Source organism: Pangasianodon hypophthalmus, chromosome 20 (assembly GCF_027358585.1).
Source record: "Pangasianodon hypophthalmus isolate fPanHyp1 chromosome 20, fPanHyp1.pri, whole genome shotgun sequence".
NCBI lineage: Eukaryota > Metazoa > Chordata > Actinopteri > Siluriformes > Pangasiidae > Pangasianodon > Pangasianodon hypophthalmus.
Window position 1 is genome coordinate 14,815,542 of NC_069729.1, and position 25,473 is coordinate 14,841,014.

The 25,473-nt window shown below is 40.6% G+C and overlaps 1 protein-coding gene across 11 annotated transcripts in view; it reads right to left on the bottom strand.

Annotated features, from left to right (window-relative positions):
* Positions 1–25,473, bottom strand: part of grip2b (glutamate receptor interacting protein 2b) — a 202,840-nt gene that overhangs the window by 38,112 nt on the left and 139,255 nt on the right. For 7 of the 11 annotated variants that reach the window (XM_026932610.3, XM_053227038.1, XM_053227036.1 and 4 more), the window contains exons 3-10: positions 24,571–24,706; positions 22,501–22,646; positions 15,536–15,622; positions 15,265–15,340; positions 11,167–11,312; positions 10,743–10,890; positions 9,829–9,998; positions 529–669 (exon numbers count right to left, since the gene is read on the bottom strand). In XM_026932610.3, the coding sequence (XP_026788411.1) occupies positions 529–669; positions 9,829–9,998; positions 10,743–10,890; positions 11,167–11,312; positions 15,265–15,340; positions 15,536–15,622; positions 22,501–22,646; positions 24,571–24,706 (1,050 nt within the window). Of the gene's footprint in view, positions 1–528; positions 670–9,828; positions 9,999–10,742; positions 10,891–11,166; positions 11,313–15,264; positions 15,341–15,535; positions 15,623–22,493; positions 22,647–24,570; positions 24,707–25,473 lie in introns of those variants that run through there. The other 4 variants (XM_034314349.2, XM_053227035.1, XM_034314351.2 and 1 more) reach the window with 2 other exon arrangements.

Here is a 25,473-nt window from a genome sequence, read left to right on the forward strand (position 1 = left end):
GCTATTATAATGTAAGCAACTTGTTTTGTTAATACTCCACAAACCTAAATGTAACTATAACCTGCTAAAACGTGTGTCATTCTTTAATCAAAAAAAAAAAATTGCATTTGTTGACAAATTGCTGTGGTATAAGAGGAATAGCACACTTTACTGTTGATGGAAAATAATCAGTTTTGTGGGAATCAGTAACTCTGCTTAGCATCAGGCTGCATCGCACTATGCTGTTGTTTACTGTCCTATAAAAGCACTCATGATTTTGTCCTTATTTATTAGGAAGCAGAAACAGAGTGAAGTGACCGGTGAGGTAAACAGATTTATAATCATTTCTCTAAATCAGTGCTTCTCTATCACAGTAATAACCTCTATACTGAACGATTCACAGCTTTTTCAACTTCAGTGTATCTTCCAATTATTAGACATGAACCAAAATCAGTGTATCTACCTAATGAATGAGAAGGAGTACATTTGCAAGCTGCAATGATACCATTGTGTGTATTATTTGCAGTATGTTATTTTGCACATATTTACATTTGCAGTAGTCCTGAGTGCTGGATGCATTGCTCGAGGTCGACATCCATGTGGGAGTCTTACAGTGAGCAGCATGCTGAGAATGGCAGTAGTTCACACACGGGTCCCAAGAATGTGGATGGTCACTTTTCTGGACCTTCACTGCACACACACAGACACACACACATAGAGATGACCATTACTATCACACATCCAGCTGAAATTAAAACATACACTGCCGCTATTCATCAACGCATAAAGCACTACTCAGCTATTCTTAGAGCCGAGTGCCACATTATTTGTACGTGAATAGTGTTCAGATGACATTTTATTCACCATCACAACAAATTCAATGCCACCAAGTTTTTGATAGCATGTCAGAGACGGCAGTTAGTTGTCTTCTAAATGTCATGCTCGGTAATTCATTCTGGCATAATGTGTTTTCAAAATTAAAAAAAAAAACAAAAAACAGCGACTAGCTGAGATGACCCATTAAAATGTTGTGCACAACAAAATTGAATATTATCTCACTAATAGGGTTCGCTGCATTTAGAGCACACACCAGTGTAGCTAAAAAGTCAGTCATATTTTTGGGTTCATTAATATTCCCCCTGGTAATAATCCCCACAATGCTTAAAATCCTTCGTTTGGATTCCCAGAGGCCAGCTAAAGCCATATTTGAATGATAATCTCCATTCTGAAACACTGGTGTGGAAAAATGAATGCTTCTGCAAAACAACGAGGAAGCTCATTTGGATCGGGTTAATGGTGTCCTTCCTGCTAGAGGCAGGATGAATAAATGTGTGTGTGGGTGTGTGTGTGGTCTGTCAAGTATTCTTATGTTCATTGCTCTGGGCTTTAGCATCTCATCCAACGTTCTTCCAAACAACGTATGTTGCATAAGTCAAGCTCATATTTTATATGTATATATGCATATATATTTTATAAGCATGACAGCTTGTAATACATTTTAAATCATATGGCTCTTATAATATAAAAATAGACCAAAATCTTGGTGAGATGATCTTGATAACTACGTAACCCCATCCATCCATCCATTTTCCATACTGCTTATCCTACACAGGGTCACGGGGAGCCTGGAGCCTATCCCAGGGAACTCGAGGTACAAGGCGGGTGACACCCTGGACAGGGTGCCAACCCATCACACACTACAGACAATTTGGAAATGCCAGTCAGCTTACAACACACGTCTCTGGACTAAGGGAGGAAACCGGAGTACCTGGAGGAAAATGTGCTAACCACTAAGCCGCCATGCCCCCCACAACTACGTAACATTATTATTACATAATCAAAATGGTTACTAAACAGGGGTTTCACACCTAGGATCAATTTTGGGTTCCTTCCATGGCTTAATGGCTCAATAAACAGCTTTTGAAAACGAGAAGCTTCCCATTATGTTGTTATAATGTTTGCTTTGTTTACCTTGAAAGAAAGTGAGGGCTACTAATGTGAGCTTGGGTGAAGGGAGCAGGACTCCCAGGGTGTTGTTGTTACTCCGATTTTAAAACGTAGCATTCCTACACAAAATGCGTGAAGGTTACCGGTCTGCATGCCTTCCAAATTACCTCCTACCATTTGCTAGAATTAGAATAATTGCGAATATCATATTGAGTGCAAAGTACTGTATGAGGAGAAAACAATATTTAAATGAGGTTTTTGAGTTCTGATCTCCTGGAAGAGGAAACTTGACACACATCTGCATAATTGCTTGTCAAGTACAACATTGATTAAATGTGGTAAAAACTGTTTAAATTCCGATATGAACGTAAAATGTGTGTTGGACTGGGAAAACTTGACAAATGCCTAAAGTGTCTACAAACATACTTTGAAACCTCATCCTAAAAAACATCAACTTATTTCACCAAAATGTGGAATGTGGAAATGTTTTTAATTTAATCTTGAATAGGATATATTCCTGCAAAGATTATGTTGGGTAGGGAACCAGGTAACAAATGCAGTGCATAAAGATGTGTAAAACCATGCTAGATAAGTGTGATTTTCTCACATACTGAATGCTATGCTTTGATCAAGGTGTTTAGGCTCGTGCTGTATAGAAACGGACAGAAATCTAATCAACCCGGCTACTCCTGCACTGCCGTCGGAATGGAATCTTTAAATGCAATTCTGTCCTTTAAGTGAAAAACAAACTCTAAAAAGCTGAAACTTTACTATAAAGTTGCCGTTGAGATACATGCAAAATTCAGTTCAGCAATGTCTGAGGCAACTGAGGCAATAATTTCTGAAAAATTTCTAAATACTGAGGCATCATTTCAGGAAACTAACAGAAAGTATTTGTTATTTTTTCTTTAAATGATATAAATAGGCTTATGCAATTTTATGACCTGCCATTTGGTTGTATTAATTTATTAATACATTAATTAATTAATAAAAACAGCAATTTTTTCAGTGTGTTATCACAATCTGCTTTTCAGGGCACCAACTAATTAGGTATACAGCAAAGTTGTGTGAATAGGTGTGTGAGCAGGGCGCAACTGCTCACACACCTATTCACACACTACAGACAATTTAGAGATGCCAGTCAGCCTACAGTGCATGTCTTTGGACTGGGGGGCAAGCTGGGGTAACTGGAGGGGGCACTGAGGCACAGGGAGAATATGCACACAGGGGTGGAGATGCTAATCAAACCCTCAACCCCAGAGGTGCGGGGCAAACGTGCTACCCACTAAGCCTCCATGCCCCCCACCAAGAAACCAGAAAGAGTAAAGTCCTTTGCCTTGTATACTTTCCCATGACGGAAAAACTTACTGATTGTTACAAAGCACTGACACTGGAGACTCCATCCATGAATGTTAAATAAACTTACAGAAAGCTTCACTATATCTTCACAATGATATGTTTTTCTTCTTTTAAAATCTGTTTATTATTATTAGATTATGTGGTTCATCCTTGTGTAAGTTGTTACTATAGAAATAACAACGTATTAGAAAGAGCACATTAATGTAAACCTTGTGATCTGAATTACAGCCAGCACTACTATCCGAGCAGCTGTTAAAGAAAATTAATCAACACTTTCTGACCAATCAGATTCAAGAATTCAACAGCACGGTTATTAACACCTAACTCTGCCAGTAAATTTTCCTATTGACTTTAATAGAGAGAAGAACTTTGCATGTCATTCATGCTAAACAGTATGACAGGCATTTGCTGTCACGTTTAGCTTCTCTCTCAGTAAGGGAAAAATATAAGAAGCTTTAAAACATCTTAAGCCTTGTGTGTGTGTGTGTGTGTGTGTGTGTGTGTGATGGGGTCTGCATATTAAGTCGTTTACTGACATCTGCAGTCCTCCAACATAGTATGAAATTTAAGTGTGACTAATCTGCGCATATTCCTGCCGAATTTTCAAGTAAAGAACAGACATTAGGAAGAAGGTAGCATTTCCTGTCACTCAGAAACTATATAAAACTTGGAATCCTAATAATTTTCGATCACCGGTCATAAAATCCAAGCTTCACACAGCTTATGCTAAGCTCGTCTTCCTGAAGAAACTTGGTTTTGATGTGAGAGCAGACATGCCTACGTGACTCTTTGGAGCTTAAATTCAGTAAGGAGATTACCATATTGCTTTAAAAGGCATCTCAAATTCTTTGACTATGTTGTAGATAACGAATTCAAGCTAACTCTGGAATCAGAACCTTTTCTGTGAAGAACATTCAACTCTTAAAGCCACTCAAAGTTAGCATCCTATTCCAAGTCGTGACACATTTTCACTTTTTTCATCCTGAAATATAGTAATGAGAATGTGATTAAATTCTCATGAGGTGAAGGCCAGTATATTAAACTATACTTTTTTTCCCTCATCATTTCTGCTGGTAACATCAAAGCAAGCTTCACTCCTGGACTTCAATTCTTCATTAAAGTCTCACTGGGGTCCATGATGCACACTCTCTAATACAAGTTTCCCGTTTCTGCACTCTTGCCTGTGTTTGTGCTCGCTGGGAGCTGACCCACATATCATCACTGTGAAGAATCAGCAGCATGATTCACATCCTGGAAGAAGCAACCACATGCATGAATACTTACATTTCTGCAAAAAAGACCAATGGACCTGGGGGCAGAGGTGCTGTAATCTCAACAACTTTTCCTGTTAAGCAATGCAGGACATAAGAGAAAAGGCATTCTCCTTTGGTGAGGTTTTTGTACTGATGCAGATAAAGCAAAGACAAGGAAGCATCCGTGATGCAAGGCTGCACCCAGGAGACTCTCGGGCAGATTATTTATTGGACCTGAGTAGGATGAACCGATGCAGCATAGAGATCCGTCTCCCAATATAGGAACACTATGAAGAACATTAGAGCTGAAGAAAGAACCAACACAGGAAACTCTTCCTTTTTTTTCTTGCAAACTTGTCAAAGTCCAGCTCTTTTACAAACAAATCATCCAAGTCCCGCTGTATAACAAAGTCCAAATCAACAGCCAATAGGGACAGCGTGTTGAGTCTTTTAATCAAGTCAAGTGGCTTTTATTCTCATTTCAACCATATACAGCTGGTACATTACACAGTGAAAAGAAACAACGTTCCTCCAGGACCATGGTGCTACAGAAAACAACACAAAACTACCGCACAGAACTAACTAAAGACTGCACAGACCTACACAGGACTACATAAAGTGCACATGTGCAAACATGCAAACAGCACAAGACAAGTACAAATTTCCTAAAACAGGACAATAGACACAGTAAAGCACAGTGCAGCGTGTAAAGTGGACAGAGTGCCATATGGAACAGATTGCGCAAAAAGATATAACAATAGTAAAATGCTGTAAATGGAAACATAACATACTACGACACTATGTATTTACTATGATAAATACAATGTTAACAGCAAGAGTGCAGGTGGTCAGTACTATATTTTGTGTGTGGTGTTTTAGCAGCAATTGTGGAGTGGTGTTTAGTTGATCGTGTGTGTATGTGTTTTCAGTCCAGTCTCTGATTATTGAGGAGTCTGATGGCTTGGGGAAGAAACTGTTAGACAGTCTGGCTGTGAGGGCCCGAATGCTTCGGTACCTTTTGCCAGACGGCAGGAGGGTGAAGAGTTAGTGTGAGGGGTGTGTGTGGTCTTCTACAATGCTGGTGGCTTTGCGGATGCAGCGTGTGGTGTAAATGTCTGTGACGGAGGGAAGACGAACTCTGATGATCTTCTCAGCTGTCCTCACTAATCCAATCCATTAGGGAAAATGAACATTTTATGGCTTTTCTTTCCTTTTGAAGTTTTCTTTATTTAGTGTGGGTTCATGGTTATCCATGTTTTCTCCACCCAGTGCCTGCTCGTCGGTTACGAATTTGGTTACACACCAGTAACAGTTCCAAATTATGTTCGATTCTGTGACTTTTCATTCATTGGCTCATGATCTGTTTACTTGCTGATGTTGATAGGTGTTGTGTTTGACTTCAACTCGAAGTCGCAATTTGTAATTCAAACCAGGAAAAGCCAAGGAAAACACCTGATTAACTTCAAATTCATACTCGTCAACTTGGTGTACTCTTCTCAACCACGAGTTTCTTCCCAGTTTACAAAGTGACATCAAATCAGCATGGCTGTGCACAGCATCAGAGGTAAACGAAGCAGCACTTCTTACCTTTAAATGAGTTATGCTGAATATACAAGTATTTGCTTTAGATCAAATCACCATACAGACATATTCGATTGTTAAAATATACAACATTGACTATAATGATCGCTGTTTGAGGAGGAAAATATACATCACTCTTCACAGATAGCTAGCTAGATTGTTACTATGAAAAGACGAACATCGAGTCCATGTTTTTTTTCCCCACATTGTATATCAAATGCACCGAGGTTAAAAATGACCTGTGAATTACCACTTATGAGGTAAGTCGAATGCAGCATTAGCTTAATGGCCAATCAGTTTCATTGTTCACTTCAAAGCTATGCTCTTTGAGGGCCCCCTAGTGCCCAGGGCTCCTGGGCGTGTGCCCAGTACACCCAGTCAGTAATCTATAACTGTCTGTAACTGTACTGTAGGTAACATTAGCACATAGCTAGCCAGCTGGGTAACTGCTAGTAAGCTAGCTCTCATTTGTCACATGTAGATGTAAGTATGACAGATGATAACTGGCCCGTGGCTTCTCTCTTAGAATGTATGATAGGTGGCAGCCAGCCAACATGTTGCAATGTTTCCTTTCACCTGATGGTGGCAGCAGACTGTGTTAACACAGTTAGCTAAAATGCAAGCTAACTGAGCCTTTTTTCTCTGACTACATCTGCAAATGAATCTACAGAATCATATTGTGTAAATTACAAACAAAAAGTGCAAAGCTAACAGTGAGAAGCTGCGATTTCAAAAGAGCTGGAAACTTTTTCATTGAGAGCCGTAGGAAATGCATATGTCATGAGACTGTTATGGTAATTAAGGATACCATAATTCATCATTTAATATCATGAGACACTATGAAACAAATCATGGACAATGCGAAATCTATTCAGCGGATGAGAAGGCAGAGAAATATGTAAATATTTAATATTTTGCATAATTCATAAATAGTATTTTTGTGATCGGGTATTTTGATGTGGTCTAATCTGGTCCCATTTGAAAAAAAGTTTGACCTACTAGCATGTTTTTAGGAAACCAGAGAGCATCGAGGAAACCCACATGGAACTGAGGAGCACTTTTAAATTCCACACAGTTAGGAACCCAAACTGTTGTCATTCTAATTCGCATATTATTACAGCTCTTTTGAGAGTTCACAAACTGAGCTCATATGTACCAGCTCCATTTTGGTTTTATGTTAAATACAAAAAGTAAAGTTAGCCATGTTAAACTCTTTTTAGCACAAGAAAAAAAAAAAAAAAACTTACGGCAAAGCAACTAAGGCTGTTAAACCACTCTGACGTGCGCCATTTAACATCTGTTCATCAAATGTAGCCACATAGAAATGGGGCACTGAAACCCCACAAGCCTGATTTGAGTTCATTCTCTTTCTGTGAGAGTCTGGGTGTGAGTGGGTCTCCATAATTAAATCTAGCCTCTGTGCCAAAGCTCCAGGGGCGGCATTAAGCAGAAAGAGAGGCTAATTAAAAGAGATGACAGCAGTTGAGATGACAGAGTGGAATAGCTGTGTGCATATGTGTGTTCCTTCTTCCAGTGTCCTCATTTAGATCCTATCCATGTACTCCAGTGAGATTAGAAATTAAAATGCAAAGTATAAAAATTAGTATGGTGTCCTATTTTACACCAATCAATAATATAGAACTTTTATTATGATAATTGATTGCAGAACAAATTGCTAAGTCACCACACTGCTTATTAAATCACAAGGCTAGCTTTATGGATTACAAATGTAACCAAATTAAGAAATCGTTTAAGTAATAAAATACGCAAAATATTCTTTATCTGGTCTGTTAGAGTATGCCAGGTGTCAGCTTTGTCAGACCACATATTTTAAATGGGGAAATTAAAGATATTTTTATATCTTTTAAGAGTTTTATATAATTTAAAATATAATTTTCTATGCAACAGACAATACAACTAAAATACAACATTAAAAAGCCCAACTTCATAGTGTGAAATGGCAATAATATTATACAGACCTGCTGACACTGGGCCTCATTTATAAAGCAGGATATGACCAGATTTATTTATAAATTGTTCGTAGGAGCATTTACACAAAACATTTGGTACTCATGAAAATCTCGTAATTTTGGAAAAATATCCTACTCGTGCTCCCGAGTGTGTGTGAATTTAATTATAAGAAGACTTACTCATGTAAACCTTGTACTGATCAACTTCAAATCATATAATTTGCATGGATTACTGCACTAATATATTTATGGATTATGCTGTATTTTATATAATATAATAATATAGTACAGTATAGTATATTGTCAATTTTAAATTGCGTATTTTTATTATGTTTACAGGAATATAGCAGAGGCCTGTATCCAGAGTGACTTACAGAAGTGCTTTGGAGTCTCTATGAAAACACATCCTCATGCTAGTTCACTAGGTCAGGGACTAAAGAGTGGCATCATCAAAATTTTTAAATTCAGTTATTTTATATTATTGGTCTGTCTGCGCACAGCGTTTTCTTGTCACCTCAATTAATTCACACCTAATACACCTTTTCTGTAATTTGTCTCTAGATTTTGATTTTTCAGGTGCTGTTACACTGCTAATTATTTTTTATTGGCATAGTCGTGAGTCAAAATAATTTCCACTTCTGCCTTTCTGCCTTTTCTTTCAAGGATGTAGTCATTACGTGTTTCTAGCTCTCTGTGTGTTTGACTTTTAATGGAGTTTTCCAGTGGAAATTTTCAGTTCGGTTCGGCTTATGTTTATAAAAGATTGATAAATGAGGCCCATTACTAGCAGACAGGCAGAGAAAAAAAAATAAATTTTACAACACAAACCCTAGCGCTTGTCAGAGGCACCAAAGGCACCACAGTCTTGACTTTTTGTTTTCTATTGCCTCACAAGAATGGTCTGACTACTCTATTAGCAAAAAAAAACCAAAAACAAAAAAAAAAACCCAGAGAAGTGTCATTTTCAGGTGTCTCTCATAGCAAGGAATCAAAATCGTAAATGCTACTGTTAATCCACAGATGTTAATGATTGTTTGTAGCTGCTACAATGTAAGTGATAATAAGAACTGAATTTAGTGGATGTTCCATAACATTAAACTTAACTATAAACAGATAAAAATTATGATGTGTCATTCTTTAATAAATAAAAAATGTGAATTGTTGGCAGATCAAAACACTTTGGAACATGTTGCTTTTGTAAAATTATCAGCCTGTCAGCGTGATAACAATAACTCCATTCACGTTGGGCTCCTTGTTGTGTATTATTTCTTACAAATGACATTGTTGTGCCCAATTTCCAATAATGAAACAGAGAAGCCTCTGAATCCGCCCAGAAGTCTTAATGACTGTTTACACAACCTTTACAGTTTAACAACAGGGGCAAGCAATCCTCTTTCTGACTTCACTAGTGCACTTTATCCTGACGCAAATAATCTCAGTTGATTAGAAGCATTATCATCAAACTGTCTTAGAGAAATATATGCTCTGGACCGAAGCAGGAAAAGGGGAGGAGAAGGGTGGATGTGGACTGTAAGTGTCACAGTAGGTCTCCTTGTGAACATGGGGGAAGGCAATTGTAAGTTCAAAAGAGAAAAGAGACAAGATGTACTTAAAAAAAAAAACAAAAAACATCAGCACACACATTCAGTGCCTGCATTTTACTTTCAATTATTGTAAAATTCCTGAGTAGGCACAAGATCAGTCAATGCCTCTCTGAGGCTGAAGTAACACTAACTCACCAGTGTCCTGAGCTTTGCTGGTCAATCGCATGTGATGACCAGGAAGGATCTCCAGCTTGGCCACGTCTGAGGTGCTGGCTAACAGCTGAGTGGCCTCCAGCACGGTGCAGTGCTCCGTACTTGTGCCGTCTATGGTGAGGATGTGATCACCTACATGTAAAGCTCCTGATCTGTAAAAACACACAGGTTTGGTGTATATAGTTGGGATACATTGTAAGGTTATAACAGTTGTTAGTTGTTATAACAGTGCAGGCCAGTACTAGAGACATACATGTCTATATATATATATATATATATATATATATATATATATATATATATATATATATATATATATATATACACACACACACACACACACACATATAAGTATATACTGTGTATATAAATATATAATATGAAATCCTGGAATTAGGAATACTGTATTCAGATCTTACTATTTTTTATTAGAAACATGGCCACACATTGAGATGCACGGATCTTAAATCACAGATAGTTTTGTTTTGACGTGCATTTGTTTTGATTCTAGCGTTGTCTCCGCCCCTTTCCTGTCATTGGTGTGTTTCCTGATTGTACTCACCTGTTCTGTGTTCAGCCCTTGATCAGTTTGTCTATTTATACTGCATGCATTTTGTATTGTAAAGTCTGGGCTTTATTTTCCAAGTTCTATGTTTCTTGGTATTCACCCGCCCTTATTTTCCACGTTCTTTGATAATGGATTTTTTGGCTTGTTTTTGCCTGCCTGTGTTATGAGCCCTGCTATGAACAGTGTTTCAGTGCTTGCCCCTAATAAACAGTATGCTGAGTATAATGCATGCACTTGCACCTGGTCTCTCACTGGCACACATTACACAGGAACATGAGAGTTATTTTAATCGAGAAAGCAGTAGTTCCAGAAAGGCAAAGATCATCACCTGTCGACCACGCTGGCAGCTTTGATCTTGTCAATGATGATCACCTGTTTGTTCCTGTGTGTGGCAGAGGTTAATGTGATGCCCAGACTCGCTCCAGGAGACTTGGCTATTTCCACCAGCAATGGGCCAGAGGCATTTGTTACCGAATCTAAAAATAATAAGCATTACAAACACAGATACTACACACAGCACAATGTATTAGACAACAGGAAAAAAAAAATCAAAATTATAACACCTGCCATTTTTAGTTTATAGAGTTTTAATAAAAAAATAATCATGTTTTATGTTTATTGTGTGTATTGTAGTTATACACACAATATGTATATGTCAATGTTAAAATTTGTCCAGAAAATATAAGTTTTCAAAGGGTTGATCCTTGGGTTCAGCTAAGGGACAAAAGCTCAAATGCAATATCTCCACTCACCCATAATGGTCACATCATATTCGATTTGGAAGATGGCCTCCTGGCTACACTGTGCCAACACAGTAAGGGCTTCACTATGGCTGGCGCTGTGTAATGGCACGCCATCCACACTGAGGAGCCGATCACCTGCCTTCAATGTGCCCTCCCTGCATAAAGACATCAAGCCAAGCTGGACCAATCATACACTTTGTTAGTCAACACTCCTGCAAATTCCAGTGCTTACTGATGAAGTTACTGCTAGAGTACTATACTGGGTAAGGTACTGCAGAACTGCTCAAGCTTTTGTTTAGACTGTTATTTTTAGGGAAACTCCACAAATAGTTTGGTGCGCTATTAAAACTGAAAAGCCATGTCACAGGTAATTTAGCTTGGAAATATTCTGAGAAGTTGACACTGAGTAATTCTCATCTATACCTATACAACATCTATACATTCAAACTGAAGTCAAGCTCTTTGAAACTGTTGAAACTGCTGTTCTAAAAGTTGATGTCAAGGCAAAATTCAAAACACACAAGCTCCTCACAGAGACATGGTACTTTATGTGACCTCTTGTAAAGTACCACACATCAGTGGTTCTCTGCATGGGGTCTGTGAAGCATAGGCAGGGGTCTGTGATTTTTTGTTTTCATTTTGTCACATGGTGAAAATCACAACACATCATTTATCATATTTTTTATATTTATTTTTGAGTTCCTATAGTTATTTTCCTATTTGACTGGTCACCTGAGTCCAGTCCTCAAATAGGCCTATAAATAATAGACATAATGCCTGTTAATAATAATAATAAGTTGGAAATTTTAGGATTAAAATGACCAAAATATTATTGTACACCCTTAAATAATGAGCATAATGTTTGAATAGTTGGATTATTTTCAGAAATCTGTGGTGACGGGGTCCGTGAATCTTGACAATGCCTGCAATACATTTTCACTTCATTTTAATGGAGTAACAGGTGGTGTAGTAACCAACAGCCAAGCAGAGTGAATAGTTGTGGATAGGGAGAAGTGGATAAAGTTTCACATTATGCAACCAACAACTTAACTACATTTCAAATTTCAACTGAACTGAACATGGGAAATGTAAATGTATATGCTGGTATGCTGATATACCTGAAGGCAGAAGTAAATTTTCCATTGAGGAACAATAAAGATACAGTAACTAAATATAAAGATATTTTTAAAAAAAAGTCATGGGAGGAACATCTCTGATACTATAGAAATCATGGATGAGTTCAGTTAGTGCATTAACGGCCTGTAATGGATTGTAGTTAAGCTAGTTAGCATATATAACCTAGCAAAAGAATATAAAACAATAGAATAAAACTATTCTGTTTTGCTTGTGAATATTAGCTGTTGAGAAAATATATGGTGTACATACAGTATACATATATACTCTATTAAGTGAAAGAAGATGACTATTGTTAAGTGTTTAAACCGTGGCAACCTATTAGCCACCAACATGCAGTAATTTGGGTCATGTGAGGCAAAAAAATTGGCACCAATGTAAATGGAAGGTAAAAAAATGCTGAATCCTGTTCTATCACATTCTACTGTATGCACTTGCAAGGAGAAATACAAAGTACATGCCATAGTGGGCCTATTCTTATCCTCATATGGTATTTTTGTTATTTGTTTTATTAAATCTAATAAAGGAATTGTGTATCCATGACGATATTACTACAAGCCAGATGTCCCCAATGGATATAAAAAGTATACACACCCCTGTTAAAATGGCAGGTTTTTGTGAAGTAAAAAAATTAAGATAAATCATATCAGCTCTTTTCCCAGCTTTATGTATACAAATAAAGTGAAAAACAATCAGAAACTTTTACAGGGGAAAAAATTGTGAGGGCATCTCCTGTGCACAGCCTGCTTCAGATCACCCCATTGGATTATTCGGATTCAGGTCTGGGCTCTCCCAAGGCCATTCAAAAACACTGATCTTTTGGTCAAGCCATTCCTTTGTTGATTTAGATGTATGTTTTGGGTCATTGTCGTGCCAAAAGGTGAAATTCCTTTTCATCTTCAGCTTAAAACCTGCAGTTCTGGGTGAAGAAACACAGCCCTAAAGCATGATGCTGCCACCACCATGTTTCACCACGGGTATGGTGTTCTTTTGGTGATGTGCAATTTTGATCTGAAGAATACAAGAGATTGTTGTCACATGCAGAGAGTAACCACTACTTGTCAGATATTCCTGCAGCTCCTTTAATTTTGCTGTAGGTCTCTTTCCAGCCTCTGTGGTAAGTTTTTGTCCTTTTGTAAATTTTGGAGAGACGTCCTGTTTTTGGTACTGTCACTGTGGTGCCCCATTTTCTCCACTAATGTTTTGGAAATTCTTTTATACCTCTCTACTGATGATATCTTTCAGATACCATGCATGCTTTGTAAGCTCTTTGCAGACCATGGCTTCAGGAGTCAGATGAAACCAAGAAGAGGTCAAGAAAATCCTACAGAAACAGCTGATCTTTATTTGGGGTTAATCAGAATAATTTTTTGAACATGAGATTGAATGTGATTGGTTCATTCTGAACACAGCCACATCCCCAATTATAAAAGGGTGTGCACACTTATGCAACCATGTTATTATTACTTTTTTTAATTCTTCCTATTTTTCCCGAAAATGTTTCTGGTTGTAATTTCACACTGAGGGTGGAAAAAAGTCTGACACGTTTATCTTGGTTTCATTTTTTTCATCACAAAAATCCTGCCATTTTAACAGGGATGTGTAGACTTTTTATATCCACTGTATTTTTCAAAACTACAGCCATTTTGTCTTCTTCCACCATGATGTGATATTCACAAGTGAAAAGAGCAGGCAACACTGTACTGTACAGAAAGTCTGTATAATCAGATAATACAGGAATCAGAATAATAACCCAGAGAGGGACTGCTGTTTCTCCGAGAGAACAAGCGAAAACAGAAAAGGCACATTTTCTTCTACATTCATCAAGCTGTCACATTTCATTTGAGCCACATTTGAGCAGTCCTGTACTGATTTGAGGTGCTGTGCATTCAATAATCCCTCACAGATACCTATATTCTCTTTTACTATTATTCTATCTCCCTGCACCTTCACGGATACACTTTCATACAGCTCAATTTCATAGTACTCCTAGCAACTGCAAAGTCATTTTTTCTTTTTCTGTACTGACAATAAAGTGCAAGTCTTATCACATATCGTGAACAAAAACAGTTAACGTTGATTTGAGCGAAACTAAGTAGAAATAATGACTTTATAATAAGTCTGAGATAGCAGGGTGCAATATAGAAAGGAGAAATCAATCTAAATATATTATATTAATGCCAAAAAAAAAGAAGAACTTAACATTTTTATTTACAGTTGTGACTGATTCTGAATTTTTCTGTATTTGATGTACAATACAAGTCAAAAGTCTGAACACACTAGAATGAATTTATTTTTCTTGATAAAGGCTTATGTTTAAGTTTACATATAAATTAAGTTCTAGATATAAAGATAAAAAGTTCTTGTGCAAACTGCACATGATGTCATTATGAAAGATGTTGCCATTGGTTGAGAAGATTTCACACAAGAAATAGCAATCTCGATGAAGGTAAAAGAGCTTCCTAAAGTTCTCAGGGACAACATTATTCAACAACATTCGAGTGGAAAAACTATAGAGCCATAGCAAAGACCTTAAACATCCTTGTCAGTACAATTGGTTTGATAATATGCAGATGGAAATGCCAGGGAATCACAAATAATTGTCCCTGGACAAGTCCACGATGCAAGATTTCACAACAAACTCTCAGACTACTGAAGGTAAGTTAAGAAAAGAATGTAAGAGAGAAGCCTACAGTCACTCGAAAAGAATTGCAGGATGACCTGAAAGCAGCAGGAACAGCAGTTATACAGAGAACAATACGCAATTAACTGCACCGCAATCATCTCTGGAATGATTTCTGAAATGATTTCATCTCTACATCCCTGAAAAAAACAGAGATGAAACACCAAGATGCACAACTAAAAGCATTTAGGCAAACTCGAACACTTTTGGAACAATATACTCAATGAAAACAGTCAGTCAGCAGCGATGTTAACATTACAGAAAAGGTAAAAGCTTGTTCTGAGCATTACCTGTCCGCAGGGCCTCCTGGCCGAACGTACGTAACTACTAACGGACGAGTTTTGTGCCAGTCTTCATGGGAGCCTCCTTTAGAAAACACAAAAAAAAATACAAGAACTGCTTGAAACACTAGCCCATTATCCCATTTATCAACACATACAAATGAATACACTACAGAATGCACCAAAATGATTACCATAGTTTTTTCCTTCAAATGTTTACATTCAATTTAATTTAAAATCAACTAGATTTGACACTAATTATATAAGTGTATGTACTTACCTCGCATTACAAAGCCAAAACTATTGCCTTCCTTGTGTAAACAGATCTCGATTGTCTTCGATATAACACCTGATGTGCTGTCTGATGCTGGAAAAAAGAAACCAGGACACAAGACAGCGCCAATAGACCTCGTTCATTAATTTATCACGTTTTACTGGGCAGGCAGCTAGTCTGGCAGACAATTCAGTAAATACACCAACACAAATAGGAAGGTCAGCCAAGATCACTGAGCTTATAAAGTGGCTAATACATCTGCCAAACACGCAATAGCCCGTGGACAGGCCTTACAGAATTACGATCACAAAATTTAACCACATGGACTGGAAAGGGCATCAGGTAAACAATCACCTGCAGACCCATTTATTACAGAAACAGAATTGCTTTCATAGGCCATGTAGTGATGGAGGATGAATGAATCTACAGCCGAGCGCCCACTACAGAGCTATCAAAAACTGGCTTAATCAGCTTACAGCTTTAAGGCTTTACTGACAATAGAACTGAGTCAAGAAGTATGGTTTTTTTCTTTTTCTTTTTTTTTTTTTTTGGTCACATCAACTACATCAATTATTTAAGGAATAAAACATGATGGAGTGTGTTGTTACAGGAAATAATCAATGATTGGTGGTTATCATCCCAAAGTTTATTATTTCCAATAACTGCATGTCCTGAAGTGTTTTATTCCACTTATACCACAACAATTTGCCAACGATTATAATTTTCTATTTGTTAAAGAACATCATACTTTTTAAATCCTTTTACAGTTACATCTAATGTTGTCGATTGTTATTACTTATAACAGATATAAACAGTTGTTCCCTCGCCAGCCCCACTTTTGTCTCTCTCTTGAAGTTAATAAGACAAAAAATTAAAGCTGGTTATGTTACAGAGAAACTGCAAAGTGCAGCGTTCTCTGTCCTGAGGACTTTCCCAGAGCGGAAAACGTATTGACCATTATGAAGCGCTAGCACTGGAGACTCCTTAAATAACCGTCTCCTTACTGAAAGTGTCCTCATATCAACAATTAAAATTTTTTCTTAAATAATAAATAACAGCATGTTTTAAAATCTGTTTATTATTAGTCTTTGTAACGAATCCGGCCTCTGTGGTTCCCCCTGATCGTCACCAGAGGTCACCATCACCCGAGTATTGACTTTCCCCTCGAAACTACATTTCCCATCACCCCGCACCCAGCACTGATTACGAGCTCACCTGCAGCCTATTACCGGGACTACTTAAGCCTCCGCCTCTCGCTCACTCATTGCGAAGTCTTGTTTTGCCCCGGCTGACATTTCTGAGCGTTTATATCTTCTTTGTTGGATTACCGTGTTTGACCTTGGACTGTTTCTTCTCGTTTCTGGATTCTTTGCTGCCTGCCCTGACCATCTGCCTGTTTGATCACTCTGCCTTTGTTTAGCCTCTGATTACCCTGTTTCGCTGTTGCTCGACCACGCCTGTACGACTGTGTCTGCCTTTTATTAAAACGCTGCTAATGGATCCCCATTCTGTTGACTCCTCGTTACAGAAGACTTCGCCACCTCTCGATCCAGCAGCGGTCTACAGACTCTCTACTGAAGTCTCTGCCCAGGCTAACGTGCTAGCCGCCCATCAACAACAGCTAGCACGTCTCACATCACTCACGGAGGAATTAGTAAAAACTTTGCAAGCGATACGGCTACCTCCTTCCGAATCTGCCTCACCGTCGGTAGAGCCAGCACCCTAGGCACCTCCCCCGAGTCATGCTACGGCTAGCCCTCGCTTAGCTTACCCGGAAAAGTTCGACGGCACACCGGCGAAGTGTAAGGGCTTTCTGCTCCAATGCTCCTTGTTTGTCTCGCAACAGCCGGTGCTATATCCCACGGAAGAGAGTCGCATCGCTTTTGTCTGCTCTCTCCTGTCTGGCAAGGCGTTAGACTGGGCCACCGCCGTGTGGAATTTCACTCGACCAGCCTTTTCCTCGTTCGAGGCGTTTTTGCAGCGATTCCGAGAGGTGTTTGATCTGCCCGAAGGAGGAGACGGAGCGGGTGAACAAATTCTCACGCTGCGTCAGGGGGAAAAAACGGCGGCGGATTTTGCCCTATCATTTCGCACACTGGCTGCACAAACCGGATGGTCTGATGACCCCTTAAAGCTGCTTTTCCGCAAGGGTCTAAACCTGGAGTTACAGGCCGAGCTCGCCTGTCGAGATGAGGGCAAGACCTTGGATCAGCTGATTAATCTTGCCATTCGCATTGACAATCTGATTCGCTCTAGGAGACCCAGCAGGGGTTCGGCGCTTCGTTCACCGAGCCCTCCACTAATGCCTGAGCAAGAGGCGATGCAGGTGGGGCACGCTCGTATCTCCCCTGAGGAAAGAGAGCGCCGTTATCGTAGAAACCTCTGCCTCTACTGCGGCCAAGCCGGTCATGTGAAAGCTTCCTGCCCCACAAGACCCAAGCAACACGCTCCCTCTGCGGTGAGTCAATCATCTCATATTTCAAAGTGTATTAAGGTACCTGTTAAATTAGCCTTTAGTAATGGGATGGTAGAGACAATGGATCTAATCGATTCTGGAGCAGCAGGAAATTTTATTGATGCTGGTTTTGCCAAAGCTCATGACCTCCCTCTCATAAGTTGTAAATCTCCTTTGGCAGTAGCAGCGTTAGACGGAAGACCTCTGGGCACCGGTCAGGTCCTACACACCACCAATGACATCTGCCTGACTACTGGCGCCATGCACTCAGAAACCATTCGTTTCTTCATCATACAAGCTCCCAATAACCCAGTTATTCTTGGACTACCCTGGCTTCAGCTCCACGAACCACAGATCTCATGGACTGAGGGTCAAATCATTCACTGGTCGGCCAAGTGTTTTGTACAGTGTCTTCAGACCCTGGAACCGACGTCACTTAAAGCAGTCATCGTTAAGAAGGACCCTCCGCCCTCAGCCAACCTTCCTTCGGAGTATGCTGATCTAGCTGAGGCATTCAGCAGGTCCAACGCTGCCCAACTACCGCCACATCGGTCTAGCGACTGCGCCATCGAGCTGCTCCCTGGTTCTACACCACCCAGAGGCAGAATCTTCCCTCTTTCGCAACCAGAGACTGAAGCCATGAAAGCCTACATTGAGGAAGAACTGGCTAAGGGTTTCATCGTTCCATCTACGTCTCCTGCTTCCGCCGGATTCTTCTTTGTCAAAAAGAGAGATGGGGGTCTTCGGCCCTGTATTGATTATAGAGGCTTAAACGAAATAACTGTCAAGTTCCGGTATCCTTTACCTCTAGTTCCACCGGCTCTGGAGCAGCTTCGCTCCGCCAAATACTTCACCAAGCTCGATCTGCGCAATGCCTACAATCTGATTCGCATAAAGGAGGGGGACGAGTGGAAGACCGCCTTCTCCACCACTTCCGGGCACTATGAGTACCAGGTCATGCCGTTCGGCCTCGTCAACAGTCCCTCAGTCTTCCAGGCATTCATAAACGATGTATTCCGTGACATGCTGAATAGATGGGTCATCGTCTACATGGATGACATTCTCATCTACTCCGCCTCTCTTGAAACACACATTCACCATGTCAGAGCCGTACTACAACGTTTGATCTCCCACCAGTTATATGCTAAAGCAGAGAAATGTGAATTTCACCAGACTTCCACCACGTTCCTGGGATATGTGGTCAGTCCTGAGGGAGTGGCGATGGATGATCGTAAAGTGCAGGCCGTCCTGAACTGGCCCCAACCCACGACTGTCAAGGAGATGCAGAGATTCCTTGGATTCGCCAACTTCTACAGACGATTCATCAGAGACTTCAGCTCCATCGCAGGCCCCCTGACTTCAATGACCAAGAGGAGGGGAGGACGCTTAACCTGGTCGCCCGTAGCTGACAGAGCCTTTAATCACCTCAAGGAACGGTTCTCTACTGCACCTATACTCCATCACCCTGATCCTGAACGCGAATTCATAGTGGAGGTAGATGCCTCCAGCACAGGCGTCGGGGCCATTCTTTCGCAACGTCATGGCAGTCCACCCAAACTCTTCCCCTGTGCCTACTTCTCTCGCAAGCTTAACCAAGCGGAACAGAATTATGATGTGGGGAACCGCGAACTATTGGCTATGAAGGCGGCGCTGGAGGAGTGGCGACATTGGCTTGAGGGAGCCAAATTTCCCTTCTCGGTTCTCACCGACCATCGCAATCTGGAATATCTCCGCTCTGCAAAAAGACTCAATCACAGACAGGCTAGGTGGGCATTGTTCTTCACACGGTTCCAGTTCACAGTAACTTATCGTCCAGGTTCCAAGAACACCAAAGCAGATGCGCTTTCTCGCCAGTTTGAGTCCGCTTACGAACCCCTTTCTCCCGATCCCATCTTACCTACCACTCTCATCGTGGCACCAGTGCAGTGGGACATCATGACCGAAATTGCGGAGACACAGGGCACCGATCCCATACCGGCTGCATGTCCTCCTAATAGGACCTTTGTACCTCTTTCCCTGAGGAACAGAGCTATTCAACTGGCTCATGACCTCCCCGGCTCCGGACACCCCGGAATAACGGCTTCCATCCAACTCCTCACCAACAAATTCTGGTGGCCCTCACTCCGCACTGACACCATTGCATACATTAAGAACTGTGTAACTTGCAACGCCACCAAATCCTCTAAACAGTTACCGGCAGGTTTGCTCCAGCCTCTACCCATCCCTCAGAGACCCTGGTCCCACATCGCCATCGACTTCGTCACCGACCTCCCCAACTCCAGAGGCAATACCACCATTCTTACTGTGGTTGACCGCTTCTCTAAGTCCTGTCGCCTGATACCCCTACCCAAACTACCCACAGCCCTAGAAACAGCAGAGGCTCTGTGCAGTTATGTGTTCCGCTTCTACGGACTCCCTGAAGATATCGTCTCGGACAGAGGCCCTCAGTTCACTTCTCGCGTATGGACAGCCTTCTTCAAACATCTCAACATTAACGTAAGCCTTACCTCGGGCTACCATCCTGAATCCAATGGGCAAACCGAGCGGCTCAATCAAGAGATCACCCGCTTTCTAAGATCCTACTGTCACCGCAACCAAGCTGATTGGAGCCGATATCTGTTTTGGGCAGAATACGCGCAAAATTCCCTGCGCAAACAATCCACCGGGCTTACACCCTTCCAATGCGTGCTGGGGTTCCAACCACCTCTCTTTCCCTGGTCCGGGGAGCCCACAGAATTACCTGCAGTTAATGACTGGTTCAGGAGGAGTGAAACCACCTGGAACGAGGCCCATACCCATCTCCAACGCGCCATCAGGAGACAGAAGGAACAGGCAGATCACCACCGACGTCCCAACCCTGAGTATGTCCCGGGATCGTGGGTCTGGCTCTCCACTAGCGAGGAGAGCCGACCCACGACTACCCTGCCGCAAACTACCCTGCCGCAAACTCAGTCCCAGGTACGTGGGTCCTTTCAAAGTCATCAAACAAATAACCCCTGTTTCTTATCGTTTGGCCTTACCTCCACAATATCGTATCTCACCCACTTTTCATGTCTCCCTGCTCAAGGCCGCTGGTGCTCCGAGAAGGGCGGACGACCTAGATGAGGCCCGGAACCAGGGACCCCCTCCCCTCATCATCGACGGTGAGGAGGCGTATCAGGTGCAGGAAATCTTAAACTCTCGGCGCCGGGGAGGAGTCCTGCAATATCTCGTGGACTGGGAGGGGTACGGACCGGAGGAGAGGTCCTGGGTCGATGCCAAGGACATTCTTGACCCGTCTCTTACTACTGACTTCCACAGGACCCATCCGGATAAACCGGCCCCTCGTCCTTGCGGAAGACCCCGGCGTCGTCTGCCTTCTCACGTCAGGAGCCGCTCGCAGGAGGGGGGCTCTGTAACGAATCCGGCCTCTGTGGTTCCCCCTGATCGTCACCAGAGGTCACCATCACCCGAGTATTGACTTTCCCCTCGAAACTACATTTCCCATCACCCCGCACCCAGCACTGATTACGAGCTCACCTGCAGCCTATTACCGGGACTACTTAAGCCTCCGCCTCTTGCTCACTCATTGCGAAGTCTTGTTTTGCCCCGGCTGACATTTCTGAGCGTTTATATCTTCTTTGTTGGATTACCGTGTTTGACCTTGGACTGTTTCTTCTCGTTTCTGGATTCTTTGCTGCCTGCCCTGACCATCTGCCTGTTTGATCACTCTGCCTTTGTTTAGCCTCTGATTACCCTGTTTCGCTGTTGCTCGACCACGCCTGTACGACTGTGTCTCCCTTTTATTAAAACGCTGCTAATGGATCCCCATTCTGTTGACTCCTCGTTACAGTCTTATTATTTGGAGTGCCTCCATACAAGTCTTTACAAATGAGGTGTTACTATAGAAATGATAACATATTAGAATGAATGCATTAATATAAACCTATTATTTGTCTTGCAGCCAAAACTACTGTCAGAACAGCTATTAGAGAAATTAATTAATCAACTGACCAATCAGAATCAAGAATTCAAAAGTGGTGTGGTATAAGCAGATTAAAATATACTGTAGTTGTAATATACAAGTTTTAGGTAAATGCTGCTTATTTACATTATTTATGCAAGTATTTATGAGGAATATTTTGGGTGATATATTTCATTGCTTGTTAGCTACATTAGCCTTAAAGCTCCAGCACACTTCAGATACTAATGTCTTGGCTGATTCACTACTTTTTTAAAAAATGGAGAACTGTTTAAAGTTGATTTTTTTTGCTGAACCATTTGATCAGTACTTGCATTGTCAATGATGTGTGCTATAATTCAAATCACAGCAGTTGTGATTTAAAAATCATACATTTTCAAATCACGGTTTCTCAAAAAAAAAAAAAAAATAGATGAATCTTTTAGTTCAAGCTAATAAAGAAGTTAGCCAGTTAGTTAACACTCTCCCTCTGAGATGGTATATATGTACTTAGACACTCAATATCAGGAAGAACATGCCACATGACTAGCAAAGACACAATACTCAACTTCCTACCGGCTGGAGGCAGCTCATACTCCACTTCCAGCACAACACGCTCGCCCACGTTCTTCAGCAGGCTGATGATCTCATCGTGACGCAGCTTAGTCAAATTGATGCCGTTTACAGACTTTATATAGTCGCCCACATTCAGCTGGTCACTCCTGAAGCACAGTAGGATTCGATTCATTATTGTGAATAATACAGTATAGAAAATTCTTTATTTTCTATACTATAATTCTTTACGCATCCTTTATTGAAATTCAAAACAATTTTAATAAAGGAGCTCTTCAGTTTGTGTGAGTAAGAGGTTTATCAGAGCAGATATTGTCATTTTCTGTTGAATGGTAAGTCAGTCTTTCAGAGTGGGAATTCTTTATCTGCTGTTGAACAAGCCACAGGAAATAAACATATGCTCATTTAGATGCTAATTAGCGAAATGAACACTGTTTATTCACACTGTCCTCTGGGCTTGCATGACCTAGCATAGTGATGCTTCATCAAAACGTGTTAGCAACCCAGCAGCAATCCAGTTTCCTTCATTCCAGCCATATGGAGCATGGAACCACACCATAACCCTAATCACTGAATTCAATTCTGTTTCATTTACTTCACTCAGAAAGCTATTCATATCCTAACCACACTGATAACGTTGAGTATTCTGTACATAAACTGATTATTTTAGGAGAGTAATGGTAGCTTTTTTTTTTTTCCACTTTATCATATAAGTTGCTTTAACTGATTTCTGATCCAATCCATTACTATTCATTATTTACCTTTATGCCAAAATTTATTGTTGAAGACACCCATGGGGATGATTGTTATTCCTGAAGGTAGAATTAAATTTGTGGCAAAAAAAACAGGTAGGGGTGAGTATGGACAGATAGGTATGAGTATAGACAGATAGGGAGAAGTACACTGTAGGCAAACAGGGCCAAGTATGGACAGATAGGAGTGAGTAAACGCAGACAGGGATGACTTTAGATAGAGAGGGACGATTATAGGCACACAACGACAAGTATACTGTAGGTAGACAGCAATGAGTATAGACAGGGAACACTACAAACATATAGGGATAAGCATAGAAAAATAAGGACAAATATATTAAAATAGGGAAGAATATAGACAAATAGGGACAAGTATCACCAAATAGGAACAAGTATAGGCAGATACAAATGACTGTAGATTGATAGGGATGAGTGTAGACAGACAGGGATGTGTGCAGACAGACAGGGATGAGTATAGCCAGACATGGATAAGTATAGGCAGATAAGGACAACTATAGACAGACAGGGATGAGTGTAGGCAAATAGGAACGAGTATTCACAGATAATGACAAGTATCAACAAATAGAGACAAGTATAGACAAATAAGGACACTATAGACAGACAAGGACAAGTATAGGCAGATAAGTATGAACACTGGCAGATAAGGACGAGTGTTGACAGGCAAGGACAAGCATAGACAGACAGGGACAAGTATTGGCAGATAAGGACGACCGACATGGATGAGTACTGACAGATAAGGACGAGTATAGACAGATAAGGACGAGTATAGACAGATAAGGATGAGAATAGACAGACAGGGACGAGTACTGACAAACAGAGATGAGTATAGACAGATGGAGATGAGTATAGACAGATGGGAAAAAGTATAAATAATTGGGGATGAGTACAGACAGATAGAATTTAGAAGAGATTGATAGGGGTTTTTGTTTAAGGTCAGAAAAATACCCCCTCTTGCATTTATGCTAATGGGGTTCTAGGAACATCATCATTTCTGTGCCACATGACCAACTCCAGCAGAAATGCTTTCCTTTTCTGGCCACAAAAACCGCAATTTAGTGTCAAACAGGAAAAAAAAGATTCACGTCCAGTCAAATTAGCAACATACAGGCATTATACCAGCACATTATGCTAATGCCAGGATGAAAATAGAGCCCTGATTATTTATTACTGGAGCTTTTAATTTATGTTAATTTATGTAAGTGTTAATTCAACACTGTCCGAGTTAACTGTATTTTGTGGATGTGAACACTAATTCTGCTGTATGTGCACGTGTGTATCTATGTGTGTAGATGCACTCCACCTGGCTGCTAGGCCTCCTGGTCTGAGGTTGGAGACGCGAGGTTTGCCATCTTTGTCTGTTCCTCCTGAGATGGTGAGGCCCAGTGTGCTGCCCTCCTTCTTAATCAGCTCCACCAGCGTCACCCCCCGCAGCTCTTCTGCCCAAAAACACAGGAGCCAAACACACAGCCCGGGCCGAAGACTGGGAGTCAACAACACGATAATAATAGTAATACACTGACCCCATAATAACACTGCCACTGATGCGTTATTACATTCAAGCACCGTGGCTGTCCACACAACAGCAGGCTATTTACAGTCATTAACCTTTATCCGCTGTTCACATGTAGGCTACTCATAATAACCTGCCTCTTTTAGTGCACAACAAAAATATATGAACTCTGCTCTCATTTAAAGCTCATATACCACAGCGCTGTCAGAATCCATTTCACTGTTCCAATACTAGTCTGATCTTCATAATAATTACAAACTCAAAAATTCACTTCAGAAAGTTAAAAAAATTCACCTACACTAAATTATGCCTCATAATTTGCTCTCAGGAGCATTTACACAAGAAATGTGGTATTCAAGATAATCCAGTTAGTTTGGAAAACTGTGCATATCCTATGAGATCTCCTAAGCTTGCACAAATTTACATATAAAGGTAACTCACTAATGTTTACTCACTAAATGTAAATCTCGACTGGCAATTTTGTACACAGATTATGCTTAAGTTTTAGTTGCTTATTTCTTTCAAGTGCACATACAAATTTATTGAAAACGTGAAGCCCGGGCAATCCAAGACAAATCCATAAATTAAGATAAATATGACTAGCCATTCAATTAAGACAAAATAAATGGTACCCTATAATAGCAGGATACATTAGTGTGTGTCTATGGTAGCCGACGTGCTGGCTATGCAATG